A 22,621-nucleotide genomic window follows, 5' to 3' on the forward strand; every position below is an offset into this window, starting at 1 on the left:
TTGGGTGGTGAACACACAATATAATATATAGTTGATGTATTATAGAATTGTACAACTGAAACTGATAGGGGACTCAAGAGTTAGAAAATTTTAGTTTAAGCCAAAAAGTTATAAGCCAAGCAAGTAATGTATACGTTAAAGCTTTTGTTTCAGAAACTACAGACAAGGCCTGTCCTGACTCCTGGGGCACTGCTAGAGATTACCACCTGAAGACAACTGGAGGCATCCGGGCCTTTGTGTTCTGGGGAGAGACAGATGACCACCCAACCCTGGGAACAGCTAACTGCCCAGGACAGGAATGTTGCAGTTTCTTTCACCTAATCCTCCCTGAACTTCAAAACCCCTCACCTCACCTTGTTTATTCCCTGCTATAAAAACCTTGGCCTGGAAAGAAAAGACAAGATGGTCCGTTAGGGTATGAACCTGCCATCTTATCAGATCACAGGCCATCTGAATAAAGCACCCATGAAGATTCAATTGCTGTCATTGTTTATTGGGTTTGGTAGTGACAGGCAGCTGGAATGTCGGTGTCTTTTCCAGTTTCAAAACCTATATAATTTTATTAAGCAATGTCACGCCAATACGTTCAATAAAAATATTTTTGTTTAAAAAAACATGTGAATTCCTCTGCAAGACTGTGAAGCAGGAAGAAGTCATGGTAAAAAACAAAACACTTGGATAGACGATGGAGAATAATAAAAAGCAATATTTAATATTCTCTGTTTTAAAATCAACATTTTAAAAACATTATATTTTAAAGATATTGAAACTTATTTTTATTTCATTTTGAAACAAAAAGTAAAATTCCAACAGTTAACTGGGTTTTTATAGTTTAAACTTTCAGAATAAACTGAGAAAACTGTGGTAATGCATGGCAAATTAAAGTCACATACTCTGTTCCTGATTGAAGTGTACAACTCATGGAAACTCTGAATTTATCAAAGCCAAAATTTCAATTTTCTTTGCCCACAATATCCTCTAAGGGGAATGCTTTCCTAAACAACTGAATGATGCTGACGAACAGTTCTACTTCTCATTAGAGGTAAACGATTTTTTTTTTTTGTTTTGTTTTACTCAATAAACTACGTTATTTCCTCTTGTAGCTGTACCAGCCTGCAGTTCTCTACCGGATATCTGGGTAGAAAGGGTAAGGTTCTTGGCTTTCTCTTCATGCAATAAAAAATAGAACTTAAAAATCTCTCTGAATTGAAAACAACAATGTGAGTTTCTGCTGCCTCCACTGAAAATGTAATCCTGAATCTGCTAATATCTTACTTTTTTAAAGGATACATTGTTATGAAGAATGGAGACTACAGTGAGGTAATATCTATTTATAAGTTTAAACGGTTAAAATGGTCATTGAAACTGCTGCATGTTTTGTATAAGGAAATGTGGCTGTCTAGAGGGAAAGCTCCTTTCTCTACAATGTAATATGCAATTGACATAAACCAGGAATCCAGACTTAAACATTGCTCCTAACAAATTGATGTTAAAAGTCGGATAGTGGTTGATTAAACAAATTTCTGTTAGTGTGAGCAGTGGAGGGGAAAAACTTAAAAATTTAAACCCAGGGTTTTGTCAACCAAATTAAGCAGCATAAAAATGGTAAATACATTTAAATGCCTAAATCTTTTCATAAGCTGAGATTTGACATGTTTCCTTTGATTGGGACATTTTCCATGCATGCGTTCTGGGGTGGGACTTGAGAGCTTGAAATAGCACAAAAGGATTTTATCAAGCCCAAGAATCTAGCACAGCTGTCAAATCTCAGAGGGGCAGATTCTCAATTTATGATAAACATTTCTTTGGATGTATTTTTAATTTGAGAACATGGGAAATATTTTAAGAAGTAGATCCAAATGTGTGCTGTCTTTGTTAGAAGGAATTTCCTCCATTTTCCTTACTTGAAATGAGAAAATAGGCGTTGCCTTTTAAAAAAAGCCTGGTAATTTCACACTTGGAGTTTGATGATTAAATATGTAAGATTATTTAGAATATGTAAAAATTATATACATCCTAGAGAAGTTAGTGCAAGTCATCCAAGGTATCAGTGAGATCTATTCATATTGATATCTTCAGTGTGTTTTGTATATATTGAATCCCCCCAGATTAAACAGTTGGAGATACTAAATTCCCTTTTAATAAAGATGACTCAATAATGATTTTTACAATGAAATATAAGGATAAAGACTTTATTTTACTACTGGATTTATTTTCCAGAAACAAAATGTAACTAACAGCTGTATTCTACATGAGCATGACTCACAGGATGGCACTAACTGCATATTATGGTTGCCAAGTGGCAGCATAATGTTGGATATTGAAAGCAGCTCTACTTAATCTTTTTGACCACAAGTATAGGTGGGGCTTTTCCTCCAACGAAGCAGTTCCAAAGTGGCTGAGACTTGGGACAGTGTATGAAACCCAGGCAGGCAAGGCAGCTGCAGGGCTTTGGGAACCTCCAGAAGAGCTGAGGTCAGCAGTTTTCCTTGGACTGATCTTCCCCTGAAATTGTGTTTTGGCAGGAATATGAAGACAGGACCTCCTCAGCAGACTTGGAAACTCTGGATTGAGTTTTTTCACCCCAATCTGCTCCCCTTCCCTCAATCACCTAGCCAGTTAACTTGAGTTAACTTAGAGGAGGCTAATTATTTAACCAGCTTCTGAGGCTGGGTTGGAAGAGGGAGGAAATTAATCACCACTGTATCCCTACTACCAAAGGTTAACCTAAAGCTTGTTCTTAGTAGGGACTAGGTATTTACTAAATTGTTAGAGTCCTAGGGGGAGGGAGGGTTTGCTGTTGGCTGACTTTACTGAGGTCTTGCTTACTGCAGCTGTGAATGTGAGTGTCCTAGATGACTGAGAAATTATTCACTACAGCTTGAGACAGTTTTCCACTTGGTCAAAATGATTGCTTAAGATTGGGAAATAATACTTGCATATAATTTTGGGGGGTAGTAAATGATAACATACTACTAGAATTAGATTTACAAATTAGCCTCAGCTTAGCATTTTATTTTAAGACTGGGAGAAGGCATCCCCAACCTATATGTCTCCTAGATTTAACTGTGTGTCTGCCTCCAACCAGAAATAAAACTATTAGTAATGTATTACTAGAAATTTCTTACTGTTTCTCTAACCTCCTATCTTTTGAACTATAAATGTTCCTGGAAGTGATAAAGGCTAAGCTACAGAAAATTCAGCAAATGAGTTTATGAGTTTGATTTATCAGCCCGCTGTTATATTTTCTTAAACAAGGAAGGCTGGCACTTCAGAAGGTACTAGGTTATTGAAAAGAGGACAATGGGAGGAAAGGGAAGACAATAAAGGGTAATGAAAAGGGAAGTTTGCTGACTTCATACACCGTGACTACTTATTAACCAGAAGTGTATAATGCATATGTTCCATACCTAGCCAACAACCTATAAACATAACTATGAACAGCCCAAAGAGTGAGCAGTGCCAATCATGGGGTTAACTTTTATGGCTTTAGAGTACAACAATGTTGCTGCATCTCTGCTGGCTACGGGGTTGGTTCGGATTTACCATCAAATTTCCTGAATGTCTTGCCTGACAGTTGGCTCTAATGGAAGATTCACTTCAATGGTTGCAGAATAAGCACTTTTCTTTTTTACCTTCCCCATTCTCCCAGAGGCTTCTGAAGGACTTGTAATTGTATTTGCCTAAGCCAGAGAACAATTTGTATGTCAAACAAAACCAAGCAAAAACCTATTTCTTAATTGTGGATCAACATTCATGAGAATGAATAGCCTGGAAAGTTCGAATTTGGTAAGTCATAAGATGATTTTCTCCAAAGCATGTTATATATGAAAAAAAAAAGTGAGTTCTCTTTTTATTGGTTTCCTCATGCAGCTAGCCAATTGGGTTTCAGCACATTTCAAGAGGAAGTCTTTTTTTAACTTTTTGTTCTGAAATATTTTTATATTCATAAGAAGTTATAAAAATAGTATAGAGCATCTGTGTGTACTCTTTACCCAGCTTTCCCCACTAATAAGATCCTTTGAAACTATAGCACATTATCAAAGCACAAAACTGACATTGGAATAATACTAAGTAAACTACAGACTTTATTTAGATTCTGACAATTTTTACATGCACTAATTTGTGTGTATGTATAATTCAATGACATTTTATAACATGTATATATTTGTGTAACCACCACCAAAATCAACATTCAAAATTAGAGCCCATGACCCACAACAACAAAAATTACCTTTGTGCTACATCTTTACTTCACAATTCTTCCCATCCCTAACACTCTGGCAATTACTGATATGTTTGTTGTTCTCCATCTCTATAATTCTGTTATTTTGAGGATGTTATATAAATGTTAACTTTTCATACTGGCTTATTAAAATTAGTATAATGTCCTTGAGACCTATGCCACTCATTGTGCATGTCAATAGTTGGTTCTAGTATTTTATTGCTGAATGCTACTCCATTTTCCAGATGTACCACAGTTTTTAAAATTTATTTACCCACTGAAGGATATTGTTTCCATCTTTGGGATATTAAAAATATTGTTGCTATGAAAATTAACGGACAAGTTTTTGTGTAGAAAGTCATGTTTTGATTTCTCTTTAGTAGCTACCAGTGTGGAATATGTAGCTTATACAGTAAGTGGATATTTACTTTTATATAAAAACTGCCAAAGTGATTTTCAGAGTAGTTGTATCATTTACCATTTCTAACAGCAATCATGAGAGATCCAGTTGTTAATCCTAGTCAGCACTTATTGCCAGTATTTTTTAATAATATACATTCTAATAGGTATGTATGGTATTTCACTGTAGTTTCAATGAACATTTCTCTAAAGGCTGGTGATATTGAATATCTCTTAATATGCTCATCAGTGAGTTGTCTATGTCTTTTGCCAATTTTCTAATTGGATTCTTTGTTTTCTTACTGTTGATTTTTGAAAGTTCTTTATATAAATGAAAGTCCTTTTTGGATATGTGGCTTGCAAGAATTTTCTCCAAGTCTGTGGTTGGTATTTTATTCTCTTAAGAAGAGTAAAGTTTTAGCCCTGGCTGGCGTAGCTCAGTGGGTTGAGCGCGGGCTGGGAACCAAAGTGTCCCAGGTTCGATTCCCAGCCAGGGTACATTCCTGGGTTGCAGGCCATAACCCCCAGCAACCGCACATTGATCTCTCTCTCCCTCTCCCTCTCTCCCTCTCTCTCTCTCTCTCCGCCCCCCCCCTTCCTTCCCTCCCTAAAAAATAAATAAATAAAATCTTTAAAAAAAAATTAAGAAAAAAAAAAAGAAGAGTAAAGTTTTTATTCTCTTCTATAAAGAAAAGTTTTAATTTTTAGTGAAGGTCAACATGTTGATTTTGTTTATTTTTTGGGTCATTCTTTTGGTGGCATATCTAAGAACATTTTACCAAGCCCTAAATCCTGAAGATTTTCTATGTTTCATCTAAAAGTTTTATAGATTTTAAATTGCACATAAGATCAATTGTGAGTTAATTTTTATATAGGATATGAGGTTTAGCTCAACATGACTTTATTTTTGATTATAGATGGATTCTAATTGTACCAACATCATTTATTGACAAACTATTCTTTCTTTATTGAATTTTATACCTTTATAAAAATATCAGTCTGCTTTGTAAAAGTAACAGTGGATCTATTTCTTAATTTCCTATTGTTTCCTTAATCTATATATCTCATCCTCTGCCAATACTACACAGTCTTGATTATTTTCCCCATATGGTAAGTCTTAAAATTGGGTAATGTGATTGTTCCAAATTTAGTTTTGTTTTTCATAATTGTTTTAGCTCCTTTGCCTTTTCCACATAAATGTCAGAATAGGTTTGTTTATATGTACAAGAATACATGCTAAAATATACTTCAATATGTAGAATGTATCTCAGCATATATAAGAAGCCCACAGCTAAAATCATGGTTGATGGTGAAAGATGCAAGGTTTTGTCTCTAAGATCATGAATAAGACAAGAGTAGACACTCTCACAACTCCTATTCTTTATAGTACAGATGTCCTAGCCAGAGCAATAAAGCAAGAAAAAGAAATAAAAGGCATGCGAATAGGAATATAAGTGGAAAATTGTCTCTGTTTGCATATGATATAATCTTATGTAGAGAATATCCTAAATATTTCACCAATAAACTGTTAGAAATAATAAAAAAAATTAGTAGAGTTGTACAATACAGATGGGAATACAAAATATTGTGTTTCTATACACTCAGAACAAATTATCTGAAATAGAAATAAAAAACAATCTCATTTATAATAGCAAAAATATTAAAAAGTTAGGAATAAATTTAACCAAGGAGGTGAAAGATCTATATACCAACACTATAAGATTTTGATGAATGTGAAGAAAACACAAACACATGAAAAGATCTGGTGTTCATAAGTTAAAAGAATTAATATTATTAGGTTTATTATAATGTTTATAATTACCAAAATGATCTATATATTCAATGCAATCTGTATCAAAACTCCAAAAGCATTTTTCACAGAAATAGAAAAAACTATTGAAAATTCATAGAGAACAAAAGACCCCAAAGAGTCAAAGCAATCCTAAGAAAGAAGAACAAACTTGGAGGCATTAAACTTTCTTATTTAAAACATGGAAATAAAGAACAAACTGACAGTGACCAGAGGGGAGGAGAGGGATAATGAGGAAAGAAGGAGAAGGATCAAGTTAAGGAACATGTAAAAAGTACCCATGGACAAAGGCAACAGGGGGTAGGACTGAATGTGGAAGGTGGGGGGTGGGTGAGGGAGACTAATGGGGGAAAAATGGGGACAACTGTAATTGAACAACAATAAAAAACTAAAAAAACAAACAAAAATGCAATATTACAATGCAATATTAATCAAGCAATATGGTATTGGCATAAAAACTGATACGTACACTGGTGGACTAAATCAAGAACCAAGTAATAATTCTATGTATTTACAGTCATCTAATATTTTTGTTAAGTATATTTTATTGATTATGGTATTACAGTTGACCCATTTTTCCCCTTTGCCTCCTTCTGCCTGCTCCCCCTATTCTCTCCAGCAATCCCCTCCCACTTAGTTCATGTCCATGGGTTGTACATATGAGTTCTTTGGCTTCTCTATTTCCTATACTATTCTTAACATTCCCCTGTCTATTTTGTATCTAGCATTTATGCTTCGCATTCCCTGTACTTTCCCCTTCATCCTCCCCTCTCCACACACTGATAATGCTCCATGTGATCGCCATTTATGATTCTGTTCCTGTTCTAGTTGCTTGCTTAGTTTTTTTTTTTTTTAGATTCAATTGTTGATAGTTGTAAATGTATCGCTGTTTTAATGTTCATATTTTTTATTATCATTTTCTTTTTCTTAGATAAGTCCCTTTAACATTTCATAGAATAAGGGCTGGGGGATGATTAACTCCTTTAAATTTGACCTTATCTGGGAAGCAATTGATCTGCCCTTCCATTCTAAATGATAGCTTTGCTGGAAAGAGTAATCTTGGATGTAGGTCCTTGCTTGTTATCACTTTGAATACTTCTTGCCTGCAAGGTTTCTTTTGAGAAATCAGCTGACGATCTTATGGGAACTTCTCTGTAGGTAACTCTCTGATTTTTCTCTTGATGCTTTTAACATTTTTTCCTTATCTTAACCTTTGGCTTTTTAATTATGATGTGTCTTGATGTTGCCCTCTTTGGGTCCAACTTCTTTGGGACTCTCTGAGCTTCCTGGACTTGTATATCTATTTCTTTCACCAAATTAAGGAAGTTTTCTTTCATTATTTTTTCAAATAAGTTTTCAGTTTTTTGCTCTTCCTCATCTCCTTCCGGCACCCATATGATTTGGATATTGGAGTGCTTAAAGTTGTCCCAGAGGTTCCTAAGCCTCTCCTCATTTTTCTGAATTCTTGTTTCTTCTTTCTGTTCCAGGCGAATGTTTATCTCTTCTTTCTGTTTCAAATCGTTGATTTGAACCCTGGCTTCTTCTGTTCATTGTTGGTTCCCCACATGTTTTTCTTTATTTCACTTTGTGTAGCCTTCACTTCTTCCTTTATTTTGTGGCTGTACTCAATAATTTCTCTGATCATCCTGATCATCATTGTTTTGAACTCTGCATCTGACAGGTTGGTTATCTCCATGTCACTTAGCTCTTTTTCTGGGGTTTTGTTCTGCTCTTTCATTTAGGCCATATTTCTTCATCTCCTCAATTTGGTAGCCTCCCTGTGTTTCTGTATATTATGTAGAGCTGCTTTGACTCCCTGTGTTGGCACACCTGTTACATTGTAAGGGACAGAGCCTTAGTAATTTGCCAGGACAGGGCAACTTGCTTTGCTGCTTTATGGCACTGTTTGTGGAGGATAGGTCAGAGAGGGAACAATGCCACTTTCTTGGCTCTCACCTCACTTGCAGTCACTTCCCCTACTTCCTATAAGTGACTGATGCCCTTCTAGCTGCTTCCCTGGTGCTGATTCCCCAAGTGAGTGTTTTGTGTACATTCTAGGGCCCTGTGGGCCTTTAAACAGACTCTCCTGAGAGACTGGCAGTTTCTTCTGCCACCCCAACCCCCACTGGTTACAGTGGGAAGTTATGAGGCTTTATTTGCTGGCACCGGAACCTTGGGCTGTGTGGTCTGGCCTGGGGCTAGGATCGATTACTCCTTTGTTGTCTCTTCTTTTTTTTTATCTGCCTCATGTAAATGTGGGGCCGTCCTTCTCACCAGCCACTGTCACCACTGCCTCGCCATGACATACTGCATTCTCTCTGCCCTGGCTGCCTGTCTCCACCTCTCCTACCAGCCTGAATGAATGTTTGTTCTTTAAATCCTTGGTTGTCAGATTTTCATACAGTTACATTTTTCTGGAAGTTCTGATTATTTTTTCTTTTTAGATTGGTTGTTATCCTCCTTCTGGTTATGGAAGGAGGTGAAGCATGTCTACCTATGCCTCCATCTTGGCTGGAAGTCACAGTAACCTAATGTTTGAGAAGAGAGCAAGAATACCCATTAACTGAAAGGTAATCTCTTCAACATATGGTACTTGTATATTTACAATTGTTAAATCTTGAATAATGACCCTCTTTGTCTCTTTATATATTTTTTTAAAGTCTGTTTTGTCTTATACAGGTATAGCTACCCTTGCTTTTTCTTATTTTCCATTTGCATGCAATATCTTTTTCTCTTTTTTCACTTTGTGCCTTTGTGTGTTCTTACATCTGAGGTGAATTTCTTTTAGGCAGCATATAGTTGGGTATTATTTCTTAATCCCTTAAATAAGCCTATGCTTTTTGGTTAGAGAATTTAATGCATTTATATTTATAGTAATTATTGATAGGTATGAAATTATAAAACACATGTTAATTGTTGTGGTCTAGTTATTTTGTCTCTTTCTTTCTTTCTTTTTTTTTTTTGCTGTCCTTTGTAAATTAGTGATTTTCAATAGTGGTATGCTTTGATTTCTTTCTTTTTACTTTTTGTATATCTGATGTACATTTTTGCTTTGTGGTCATCTTGAGACTTACATAAAACATCTTATAGATGTAACAGACTATTTTGGGCTGATAATAACTAAACTTAGATTGCGTACAAAAAACTGTATCCTATTACTCCCTCACCACATATTTATTGTTTGTTATCATAATTTACCACTTTTTATATCATGTATCCATTAAAAATTATTGTATCTACACTTATTTGTAATACTTTTGTTTTTAAAACTTATATTATAGTTAAATGATTAACACAACATCATACTACAATACTGGAGTATTCTGAATTTTACTGTTTACTTACCTTTACCAGTATGTATTATAGCTTCATGTTTTGTTCTTAGTTATCATAGTTTTATTTCAGCTTGAAGAACTACTTTCAAAATTTCCTCTAAGAAAGTTCTAGTAGTGATGAACTCTCTCAGGTTTTGCTTGTTTTGAAAAGTCTTAACTCTCCTTAATTCCTATAAGACAATTTTGCCAGGCAATGTTTTCTTAATTGGCAGTTTTATTTTCCAGCATGGTTTCTGTCTTAAAAGGGTTTTATTATATAAAAGGATTTTGTTTTTGTACTGTTTTTAAATTTTTATTTGTCTTTGATTCATACTGCATTAGCATACTATTTCTTGGAAGAGATCTTTTGGGGTTCAAATTTTAGGATGACCTATTAGCTTCTTGAACTCAGTTTTTAAATCTATTCCCACATAGGTGAAGTTCTCAGCCAACATTTCTTTAAATAAGCCTTCTGCAAAAGAGTAGAAAAACAATTCTCCTTCTTCCCCTTCTGTGATTACAATTTATGCATAGATTGTTTCTTTTAATGATATCCCATAATTCATATAGGTGGTTTTTTTTTTACTCTTTTTATTTATTTATTTTTGCTTCCTTCTCAGGATGATTTCAACTGTTGTTTCTTATATATAGTTCACTAATTTCTTTATTATGATTGGTCATGCTTGATGTTGAAGCTCCCTATTGAATTCTTCAGTTTGGTCAATTCTTTAAATCTTGCACTGCTGTTTCATTTTTAAATTTTTTTGTTTAATTTCTATGGGCCAATGAATTTTTAAAAGTTTCATTTAGTGTTTTCTCTATGTTCTTTTGTAGTTCACTAAATTTCTCTAAGAGGATTATTCTGAATTCTTTTTTATGAGTAGGTACTTCATAGATTTCCATTTCCTTAGGGGAAGTCATTGATGTTTTAATTAGTTTCTTTTTGTGCAGTCATATTTCATTGATTATTCATGATCTTTAAGGATGTAGGCACCTTGTTCATTATTTATAGACTGGCTTGGGCAGACAAAATTTTTTACCAACCAGCACACCCAGAGATTATAGTGGGCTGTCTGGTGGTGTCCATGGGTCGTACTGCTACTGGTGTTTTTGAGCCTGCCATTCTTGTTATTGGGTCAGCAAGTAGTTAGTTAGGCTTGTTGTTTGGATACATGGGAATCAGTCTTGTGACTGCATCTGGGGGAAGGGCCTGGCTCTCCAGTCTGTAGTGATGGACTTGAGCCCAGTGTCTATGCAGGTAATCCTGGGTCCTGGATACAATGGAGTCAATTAATGCTAGGGACCAATAGGGTGGCCCCAGTATCTGAGTGTAGGGATCAGTCCAATACTTGAATGGGTTTTTTTTTGTGGGGAGCTTATTGAGAACCTGGGTCATAGGATGCTCCATGGATTATGGGAGCTGGCTGTTCCTGGGATGTAGTGGGAGTCTGGATTCATTCAAAAACCTCTGGTTTTATTTTGTTTGTAAGTTTATTTTGTTCATCAGATTCCACATATGAGTGAGATCATATGGTATTGTCTTTCTCTGACTGGCTTATTTTGTGTCTGCACTGTTGGTGGGAATGCAGATTAGTGCATCTACTGTGGAAAACAATATGGAATTTCCTCAAAAAATTAAAATGGTCATCTTTTTCCACATCTTACTAACATTTGTTGTTTGTTGATTTTTTGACAATAGCCATTCTGATAGATGTGAGGTGACATTTCATTATGTTTTTATTTTTCATCTCTCTGATGGCTAGTGATGTTTAGCATTTTTTCATGTCTATTAGCCATCTGTATGTCTTCTTTCGAGAAATGTCTTTTCAGACTGCCCATTTTTTAATTGGATAGTTTGTCTTCCTGGTGTTGAGTTGTGTAAGTTGTTTATATATTTTGTAAATTAACCCCTTATCAGATGTATCATTTGCAAATATATTTAGCAATCCCACTTCTGGTGATATATTGTAAAAATCCTGAAACACTAATCATAAAAAAACAGATGCACCTCTATTTTCACAGCAGCATTATTTACGATAGCCAAGATTTGGAAGCAGCCCTAGTATCCATCGGTACATGAGTGGATAAAAAAGATGTTTACACAATGGAATTCTATGTGGCTGTAAAAAGGAAGGAACTCTTACCTTTTTCCAACAGTATGGATGGACCTCCAGAATATTATGCTAAGCAAAATAAGCAAGTCAGAGAAAGACAATACCATATGATCTCATATATGTAACACGTACACACAGACAACAGCATGGTGATAGCCAGAGAGAAAGGGTATAGGGGATAAAAGGAGGTGGGCAAAGTGGGGGGGGAGTGGGGACAGAATGAAATTTTGCTTGGGCTCATGGATACATGATGTAGTGTGCAGATGATGTTTTATTGAGTTATACACTTGAAACCTGTATGATTTTTCAAACCAGTGTCACTCTAATAAATTCAATTTTTAAAAAGCTGATGAAAAATCTTAAAACAAATGAATTTTTTGCTTGGATTAAACTTAAGTATCTTTGTTTTTCACAACAAAGGAGAATATTGGAATTCTGAGATGACACAGTTTACTTTTCTATAAAACATATTTTAGAAACATGGTTTATATAATCCATAAATCAGTGGTTATTCTGAAAATTAATAACAATATTTATTTATATTTTATTTAAACATTTTCTTTTTTTGAATCATGAATTATTTTACTATATTTTTATTACCATTTAGTCCCCTTATACCCCTCTTATTGAATCAGCTGAATATGAATGTTTCAGATAAGTTTATTAGGTTTTTCTCAAAGGTCAATTGTGGTAGAAAAGACTATTAAAAGCTCAACTTTTTATTATAACATTACAAGAACTGCAGATTTAAAAAAAAGAAATCCTTATTTCTTTCTAAAACCTAAACACAATAGAATATTTTTATATTTATTTTTGTTTTGTTTTATCATTTTTGTTCCACATGGTCAACACAGGAGAAATAATGGAATGAAGATAAATAGACCAGATTGTACTGCACAGTTATGAAAATTAGGTCACAAACTTTTGTGTGAGTTTCTTCATTCAAAGTGGAAAGAATATATTAGTTGTCTTAGTCTGTTTGGGCTGCTATAACAAATATACTATAGACTGAGTTGTTTTAATAAAATGTATTTCTCACAGTTCTGGAGGCTAAGTCTAAGATAAAGATGCCATGAGATTTAGTGTCTGGTAAAAGTCCACTTCCTGGCTCATGGACAGTAGTCTGTTCATTGGCGGAAGGAGCAAGGGAGCTTTCTGTGGTCTCATTTTTAGAAAGGTACTAATCCCCTGATGGCCTAATCACCTCCCAAAGACCCTACTCAAAATACCATCACAGTGGCCATTATGTTTCAACACATGAATTTGAAGGGAGCATAAAAACATTCAGTCTATACCAGTAATTAAATGATTCACAATATTTGTTAGGAGATAATACATGGTTTCTCAGATAACACAATCCTTGCTGGTCTAAACAGTGCATTAGAGAAGTAGTTTTAAACAAATGGTCCGTGGATCACATGGGACTCTTAGAAGTATAAATTCTTGGGCCCTAACCTTGACCTACGAAATCAGAAACTCTAGGAGGGGTAGCCCTCCAAATGTTTCTAAAGCATGCTCAAGTTGGAGAACCATTGCATTAAGGTGAGAATAATAAATTCTGTTTGGATTGATTTGTGACTAGGTAGAGGAAGTTGCTTTGAGGTAGACCTTAAAGAATGAGTCAGAATACTTCTTCCTCCAGCTAAAAAGAACTTGACATATTTGGAAAACCAAAAGAGCTGACATTGTGGTGTTATGGGGAAGAGTATCAGCTTTGGAATTTCATACAGGATACCTTCCTGAAGACATTATACATCAAAAGCTTAGAAATTTCACTTTCAAGAGCTCATTGAAAGGAAATTAGTTCCTCAGATGTGTGTACAAGAATGTTTTTTGAGGCATTGTTTCTAAGAGTGAAAATATGACTATGAAGCTCAATGTGCACTAGAAAAATAAATTATGATACACAATTCTGGTAGAATTCTAAGGATGCATTAAAATGATTATTTAGATATATATTGACAAGATACTATATTCATAATTATGATCAAATACAAACTGATTATAAAATGTATGTGAACATGAGTCAAATTTAGGTAAAATATCTACACATGCTTTTATTTATAGATTTATTAGCTTAAAAAGAAAGTAGAGTGTTATCCACCAAAATGTTAGCAATGGAAATATTGGTGATATATATTTGGTTTGTTTTTACTTATCTCTATTTTCTAATGTGAAACTCTATCCCTTGTGTGAAAAAATAATGAAGGTTTAGAAACAACCTAATCTAAGACTTATAAGCAGATTTTGCACAATCTTATCTTTAGGGACTAAGAATACTCATTCTGTTTTTAAAAACACTGTATTTTTCCTGGAATATTTGGAAAGAACTAATCCTTCTTATTCTAACAGTTCACTGTCAAGGTTAGTATTTGAAATCTGGCATAGGTTTATTTCTGAAAGTTTGTATTATTATTATATAATTACAAAAATATGGTTTTCATATTACAGTTTCTTGGAAAAATAAAAATTGCTCTGTGGTTTTGCCAGTAATTTTCTATGTGAATTTGGAAAATTTAATTTCCCTGTTTTTTGGCCTTTGTTTTCTCATCTGTAAAAAGTTGCAAGATCAGATCCTGATGAACTTTAACAGCTTTAATATTCTAAGAATATGTAATAAATTTATAAAACAACCTCAGAGAACTACATGAGAAAGTATGGAGGCTGAAAAAAATGCAAACTCTTTAAAATACCCTTTAAAGAATTCTTCTCCAGTCATTGCACAGGAGATTGTTGATACTTCTCTCCTTTTGTATGGTTTCTCCCTTAATTGAATTTTAAAACAAATTATGTGTTAAATATCAAGATATTTGAATGTTGGTATACGTCTGACACCTGGTGGTCAAATCAAACATCACAGCTAAATTCTAATTCCCCAGACACTCATTCACTTCCTCTCACTGGGACTTTTTCCCCCTGATTTATCCATTCATCATGCATCCAGTCATTCACTCAAAAAACACTTGGTAGATACCAGCTATGTTTAAGACACTTACTATGGAGGAAAGGAAGAAGTAATAATGAGTTTTTGGTATGTATGAGGTTGCGGGCCATTTTGGGCAACAGAATAGACTCCATGGAATTAGAAGTCAGGGAAGGCTTCTTGGAGGAAGTGAGCTTTACCTTTCTTGGGGCTTTAGTTTCCCCATCTGTAAAATGGTGGTAATATTTTATTGTTGCATGGTATTGCTGTTTATGATTGACAGCCAGAGTGTGTATAAATTACTTAGTATAGCACCTTGCCCAAAGTAGACACCCACTGATTATTAACTGTTATTATAACCAATCTAAAGATAATCAGAGATGACTTCATGTATATCAGCTATTCTCTAAAATATTAATTTTATTTCAAAATTAATTCAGGTTCAAGCTTACATACTTTTTTTCTTTAGGTTGATTATGCAGAACATGAGATCAATTATTTTAGTTGAGTGGATAAACAAACCACAAAAGAGATATTTACAATTTGCTAGACAAACTGGTCAATTCAGCAAAATGGTCGATTCAGTTAAAATAACATTAAAAGTTATTTAATTAAATGAGCTGATTGCTTCACTGCAATGAGATGTCAGTTAGTAAATACAGCCTATTTGAAAATCCCATCTAGTCGGTGCAAAAGGATCAAACAGTCTATTTGGCATTATGTGAGCAGTGTGTGGGTTAACTTAATCTTAAAACTTTTTAAATTGCTTGTGCTTAGGGTTAAGAAGGCACTTTCTTGGACGCTATGTTGCTTTCAGTTAAGGTTGAATCTGTCTCATTTTCTCTTTAAGTACATGAAATATGAAGCAAACTAACTGTCTTTGCAAGCAATAAAAAGTAAAAGGAATCATTAAAAGCTCATTTATTCTTTATTTTTCTACAAGTAAGCACTTAAGTTATATTTCCTAAAAATATCAAACTTTTGGGTAGTTAAACTGCCATTTTCAAGGTTAAAACAAAGAGTAGTATAGTGGATTTTTGCCAAAAGCAATAATGTTCTGATCCAAAAAAACAAAAACAAGAGCAAGGATCATACCATTTTAGAAATGAATGTCTTACCTGAATAAAAACAAGATTTGAGAGAGGACAGGATGGCTGTCTTTAGATATTTGCAGTGTTTCTTGTATAACAGGACTTTACTTGGCTTTGATAGGCAGAACTAGATTGAAATGACAGATTTTGATTCATTAGAGGAAAGAACTTTATAACAACTACAATTGTTAAAAATAGACATTTCTCCAAAGAAGACATGCAGATGGTCAACAGACATGAAAAGATGCTCAGTATCACTAATCATAACAAAAATGTAAATCAAAACTACAATGAGATATCACCTCACACCTGTCAGAATGGCTATTTATCAAGAAGTCAACAAATGACAAACATTGGTGAGTATGTGGAGAAAAGGGAACCCTTGTGCATTTTAAGTTGGGGCAGCCACTATTGGAAAAAGTATGGAAGTTCTTAAAAATGTGAAGAAAAGGGAACCTTTGTGCACTGTTGGTCAGATTGTGAGTTGGGCCAGCCATTATTAGAAAAAAGTATGGAGGTTCCTAAAAATACTAAAGTGTTAAAAATAGCAAATCTATTTCTAGGTATTTATTCAAAGAAATGAAAACAATAATTCAAAAAGTTATATGCACCTCGATGTTCATCTCAGCATTATTGGCAATAGCCAAGATATGAAAGCAGCCTTGGTGTCTATTGATTGATGAATGGTTAAAGAAAATCTAAAATATATGCACAGACATACATACACACAATGGAAAATACTCAGCTATAAAAACAATGAAATCTTTCTATTTGCAACAATATGGATGGACCTAAATGGTATTATGCTAAGTGAAGTAAGTCAGACAGAGAAAGACAAATACCATATGATTTCATTATGTGGAATCTAATGAACAAAATATAAACAGACTCATAGATACAGAGAACAGACTGATGATTGCCAGATGGCAGGAGGATGGGGGTTGCTGGGTGAAAAAATAAAAAGATTAAGAAATACAAATTGTTAGTTACAAAATAACCATGGGGCTGTAAATTACAACATAAGGAATATAGTCAATAATATTGTAATAATTATCTATGGTGTGAGGAGTAGACTTATCAAGGTGCATAAGTGTCTAATCACTATGTTGTACACTTGAAACTAGTATAATAATGTGTGCCAAGTATACTTTAAAATATTTTAAAAATGTAACTACCTACATTAATAAAATTTCACTGAACTTCTCCTGAAAGCTGAAGTAGAAACAGCTTCTTTTGTTGCATCTACCAGGAGATACCCTGTAGTACTTCCCATACTCTGGTAGTTTTCTTTGAAATGGTTGCAAGGATAGTCTCAATACATGTGAATGTCTGAAGCTACTATAATTCTGTAAATAAACACAGATCATTAAAGTTACAGAAGCCTCTAGAATCTGCCATGATTTATGAGCAGAACTAATTTTTCCCTCAGCTAAATTCTGAAAGATAATCTGAGTTTCACCATCTTTTCCAAGCCACTACCCTTCTAAACCTGGTGACCTCCCAGCCATTTCCCAGGCTCTTATCCTGTTTCATTTCCAAATGTTTATATACTTACCCCAGGAATCACCTAATCCCTGATAAAATTGAAGTAAAAATGGATTAAATTTTCTGTTGCCCAGAGTTGATGATAGGGAAATCAGCTAGATTTCAAATTTACAATAAAGATGGAGACAACTGAGAAGCTGAAATGCGGAATTGCACGAGAATGTTAGAATGTATGTTTCAGGGCTATGCTTTTTTTGTTTGTTTAGTCTCTCTTTTTTATTGTTGTTCAAGTACAGTTGTCTTCATTTCCCCCCCTCTACTCTACCTCACCCCACTGACCCTTACCTCCCACCCTCAATCCTACCCCCTTTGGCTTTGCCTATGGATCCTTTATACATGTTCCTTGATGACCCTTCCCTTTCTTTACCCCATTATCCCCCTCCCCGCTTCCCTCTGATCACTGTCAGTCTGTTCTCAATTTCAATGTCTCTGGTTATATCTTGCTTGCTTATTTGTTTTGTTGATTAGATTCCAGTTAAAAGTGAGATCACATGGTATTTGTCTTTCACTGCCTGGCTTATTTCACTGAGCATAATGCTCTCCAGCTCCATCCAAGCTGTCACAAAGGGTAGGAGCTCCTTCTTTCTTTCTGCTGCATAATATTCCATTGTGTAGATGTACCACAGTTTTTTGAGGGAGCTATGTTTTACTGAGGTCTTGTTTGTTGATTATCTCTACAAGTTTGATTATTCTCTTAACTACAAAAGGGAAATCCTGACTGAGGTTATTGCCAAAACAGTGGATTTTTTTGATTCTTGAAAATATTTCTCAAACTACTGTTATCTATTTATAGATTTCCATGATATTTTCAGTTTACATAAAAAAGGCCATCTGAATTTATTAAAGTCCATACTTGCATACTTCTTTAGTGGGAAGCAAATACATGTGTATATCCAACTATGGATTGACATGCCCTTGATGCTATTTTTACTCTGTTTTGTGCAGAAATCGTCGCTCTGATAGTGCTTTCCTTAATAAAGGAACATAAATCCTCAAGATGAGAAGTAACAGCACAAACAGTACAAGAGCAAAGTGCACTGACCTCCAAATGCCATTTCAGTACACCCTCTATGCAACCACCTACATTACCATTTTCATCCCTGGACTTCTGGCCAACACCATAGCCTTGTGGGTTCTGTGGCGCTTCATCAGCAAGAAAAATAAAGCCATCATTTTCATGATCAACCTCTCTGTGGCTGACCTTGCTCATGTGCTGTCTTTACCCCTCCGGATTTACTACTACATCAACCACCATTGGCCTTTCCAGACACCCCTTTGCCTGCTGTGCTTCTACCTGAAGTATCTCAACATGTACGCCAGCATTTGCTTCCTGACCTGCATCAGCCTTCAGAGGTGCTTCTTTCTTCTCAAGCCCTTCAGGGCCAGAGACTGGAAGCGTAGGTACGATGTGGGCATCAGTGCTGCCATCTGGGTCACCGTGGGCACTGCCTGTTTGCCACTTCCAATTCTGAGAAGTACTGGCTTAGCCAACAACACTGAGTTCTGCTTTGCCGATTTAAGGCTTCAACCCATTAGTATGGCTTCCTCCATTGCCATGGTAACTATAGCTGAACTTGGAGGGTTTGTGTTACCTGTTATAATTATTACTTATTGTACATGGAAAATGAGAAAATCTTTACAGGAAATCCAAGCTCCCCCTCAGAATACCAAAGAGAGAAAAAAGGCTTTGTGGATGGTTCTGATGTGTGCAGTGGTATTCATTGTGTGTTTTACACCTTATCACCTCAACTTCCCACTTTTTATGATGGTGAAGCAAGATGTGTTTTCAAACTGCTCCCTTATCAAGAGTACTCTATGTTTCCACATCATTTCCCTGTGTCTTGCAAATCTGAACTGCTGTCTTGATCCAGTTGTATATTATTTTATGACCTCAGAATTTCGTGATAGATTTTCGGAACATGGTAGTGTGGTTTTTCAGTCATGTGTGAGATGCAAGGACAGTGTTTTAGAAATTCATCACAGAAATGAGGATCTTCAAGCTATCTCGCTTGAATTTTTGGATGATTCCAAGACAACATAATTAAATAATTAGTGGGAATGATCTATATGCTCTATCAATATAGCTATGTCACCTTCAACATGATTCTTAAAAAATGGTGTTGTTGACTGCTTTAGCAAAACATATCCCCCTTTCTTTCATTTTCAAAATTAGTCTTTTGAAAGAGCTATCCATGCCTATATTTTATGTACCAATGTAAATATAAGAAAATATAGAAAACTGAGGGGCAACGGAATGAATCATACACCTCTTCCTCAGCAATGGGCCCAGTCTTTTCACCTTCTTTTACAAAAATTGAAAACCAGTAGATATATAGGTAAATTTTTGAAATGTTTAAAATGTGCATGAGAATAATATGATTCTAGCTTTATTTAGAAAATAACACACTACTTGAACAATGTAGACAAAAGAGGAAAGGTTTATTAAATTAGGAATTATGAGAACTCTTATTCTTGTAATTTAAAATGTCTATGATACTTGTACTTTCTCCCCTTGGAGAAACAAACAATTCAGATTCATCCCAAATATCTCAAAAATGTCAACAGATTGACACACAGCACATACAGCTTAAACATACAAAAAAACTGTGTTCTAACTTATTCCACAAAGTTTAGTTTCAGGGTTTGCAATGAAAGCTCTTTGCTAGGGTGTGTCTGAGTATGTGTGTTGTGATGCATGATTTCATGTATTGGTACTCATTCAGCAAATATTTTTTTATTCATTAAAATCAATTGTGACATGGTCTTCCTAGATGAATTCACCTGCATACAACCTCAGTCAAAATTTTGCTTGATAGATTTAAACAATGAGGGCTTACACACATGCATATAGTTTTCCAGATGGACCTCATTTCTTACAGGTAAAGATATATATAAGGAGAACGTTGGTGAATTGAATCTCACTATAAATGAAAAATAAAAAATTATGTTAAAATTACTTTGGTTAAATCATTTTGTAACACAAATCACTCCCATTGGAAATTGGAAACAAAATTTCATATAACAGTTTTTATTATTATAGTATTTTAAAAGGCAGTGGTTAGTTTTATAAAACTACAGTCATGTACCGAATAACAATGTTTCCTTTCAGTCAATGATGGACCAGATATAATGGTGTTCTCATAAAATTATAATGGGATTGAGAAATTCTTATTGCCCAGTAATGTCGTAGCCATCATAATGTCATAGTGCAATGCATTACTCATGTGTTTGTGGTAATGCTGGTGTAAACAAACCTATGTGCTTCCAGTCATGTGAAAGTATAGCACATATAATTATATACAGTACAAAATGTTTGATAATCATGATAAGTGACTATATTACTGATTTATATATTCTCTATACTATTTTTATTGTTTTACAGTCTACTTTTTCTACTTATGAAAAAATGTTTACTTGCTGTATTAGCTGGCAGCAAGCAGATACATCTCATGTTTACCATGTCTCCTGATTGCATTATTTTCTCTTGTACTTGATTTAATACTGTGTTGTTATTTGTTATTGTGTTATAATATGCTATATAGGCTTGTAACCTAGGAGTGAAAGGCTATATCATATACTCTAGGTGTGTGGTAGGTTCTACCATGTAGGTTTGTGTCAGTGTACTCTGTGGTGTTCTCACAATGACAAAACTGCCTAATGATGCATTTCTGAGAATATTTTCTTTATATGATTGGAAATTCACAAAATATTTTATTTGTGTGAATTTTTTTTGTAATAATGACTGCCTAGCAAAACAAGAACAGGCAATATTTACCACAGGGGGATTAAAGAAAACAGAAAAAACTCAAGTTCTCTGAAGTTATTTAGGGATCTATATTTTAGCCAAGTTGTGTCCTATATGTTCTATAGAAATGATTATCTCTTTAAGTACCTAAATATTGAAAACACCATTTTACCTGAAAGTGTTTCTAAAATATATTATTTCCTACCCACCTAAGCAGTTTGTTTTAAACAAGAGGACATGGTGTATGAAAGAACTATTCATCCAGATTCACAGGGCCAGAATCTTAATTTTGGGTCTTCCACTGGTAAGCTATGTGACTTTGAGGAAGTTAGTTTTTTTTTTTTGTTTGTTTTTGTTTTTAGTACTTGTTCATGAGGGAGCTGGACTAGATGGCCTTAATATGAGACAAACTTTTTAGAATGTGCTTTCTAAACTCCAAAGAACTTTATAAATGATTATTTTTGTTATTATTAGTATTGATATTGTTATTATTTAAGAAGAGCTTCAACTCTAACATTTAATGTAATCTTTTCAGGATGACTGAGGGTCATTATAAACATTGATTATTGTATTATACACATTTTCTTCTCTCCAAGCTATTGAAATCTGTAGAATTGCTTGTACCTACACTAAATCGGCCCTATGAATTTTTAGTTCTTATATATTTTATTTTTAAGGGCTTATTTTCCCACCAATTTTAGGCTATCTATTTATACTTGTTGCCATTGTCAGTAGGACTCTCTAATAAAGTCCTTATAATTTTAATTAACACTTTCTAATATCTTATAGCTTAGAAAGTACACTAATCAAACTAGTTATAACAGAGTTTAAATTTAATAAAAATGAGTAAAATTCTGCTTGTTTTATTTTATTTACAAAGGGTGTGCATGGAAAAAGAACATCTCCTATGGAACAAAGTGTATGGGTTTTACTTTATGGACTTTATGACATCTATTTTGGCTATGCAGAAATATTTTACTTCCTTCCTGGTTCTGTCAGCTGTGTTTGGATAGCTGAGGTTGCCAAATATTTGAGTTCCAGTTTGTTGAGGTGTGACTAGATGTTTATGACATCAAAAATTTCTTAGAATATAAGTATCACCAGGTTTTTAAATATATATATATAATTCATCTATAATTCATCTATATTATACAGAAAAACTTCATCTATATATAATTATATACATAATTATATATAGTTATAACTATATAACTATATATATAACTATATAACTATATATAGTTATATATATAGTTATATATAATTATGTATAGCTATATATAAATATAAATATATATATACATATGTTTTCATCTATAGTATATAGAAAAACTTCCAAAACCATTACTGGTTTCTATTATGGGGGGTTTATATTTTCTGTAATTGCCTTAATAAACTATCTGCCCTTTCTATTTAAGGCCACTTGGTAGAAATTCCCTATTTATTTTTGGTTTT

General features: G+C 34.2%; 1 protein-coding gene across 4 annotated transcripts; it reads left to right on the plus strand.

Moving 5' to 3' along the window:
• The first annotated feature begins 773 nt into the window (after positions 1 to 773).
• Positions 774 to 22,296, plus strand: LOC114505071 (putative P2Y purinoceptor 10). 4 transcript variants are annotated; one of them, XM_036017164.1, is made up of 3 exons: positions 774 to 1,320; positions 2,526 to 3,789; positions 18,367 to 22,296. In XM_036017164.1, exon 3 carries the CDS (start codon positions 18,419 to 18,421, stop codon positions 19,460 to 19,462), a length of 1,044 nt encoding a protein of 347 aa, XP_035873057.1. In that variant the 5' UTR covers positions 774 to 1,320; positions 2,526 to 3,789; positions 18,367 to 18,418; the 3' UTR covers positions 19,463 to 22,296. The 4 variants fall into 4 exon arrangements, with proteins under 4 accessions (XP_035873057.1, XP_035873059.1, XP_035873056.1 ...); XM_036017166.1 differs by having other exon boundaries at positions 3,653 to 3,789; XM_036017163.1 differs by lacking the exon at positions 774 to 1,320 and having other exon boundaries at positions 2,054 to 3,789.
• Positions 22,297 to 22,621: the final 325 nt, after the last annotated feature.

Source organism: Phyllostomus discolor, chromosome X, assembly GCF_004126475.2.
Source record: "Phyllostomus discolor isolate MPI-MPIP mPhyDis1 chromosome X, mPhyDis1.pri.v3, whole genome shotgun sequence".
NCBI lineage: Eukaryota > Metazoa > Chordata > Mammalia > Chiroptera > Phyllostomidae > Phyllostomus > Phyllostomus discolor.

Coding starts and splice junctions, on each gene's coding strand:
- LOC114505071 (XM_036017164.1), top strand. CDS start 18,419: ATGAGAAGTAACAGCACAAACAGTACAAGAGCAAAGTGCACTGACCTC.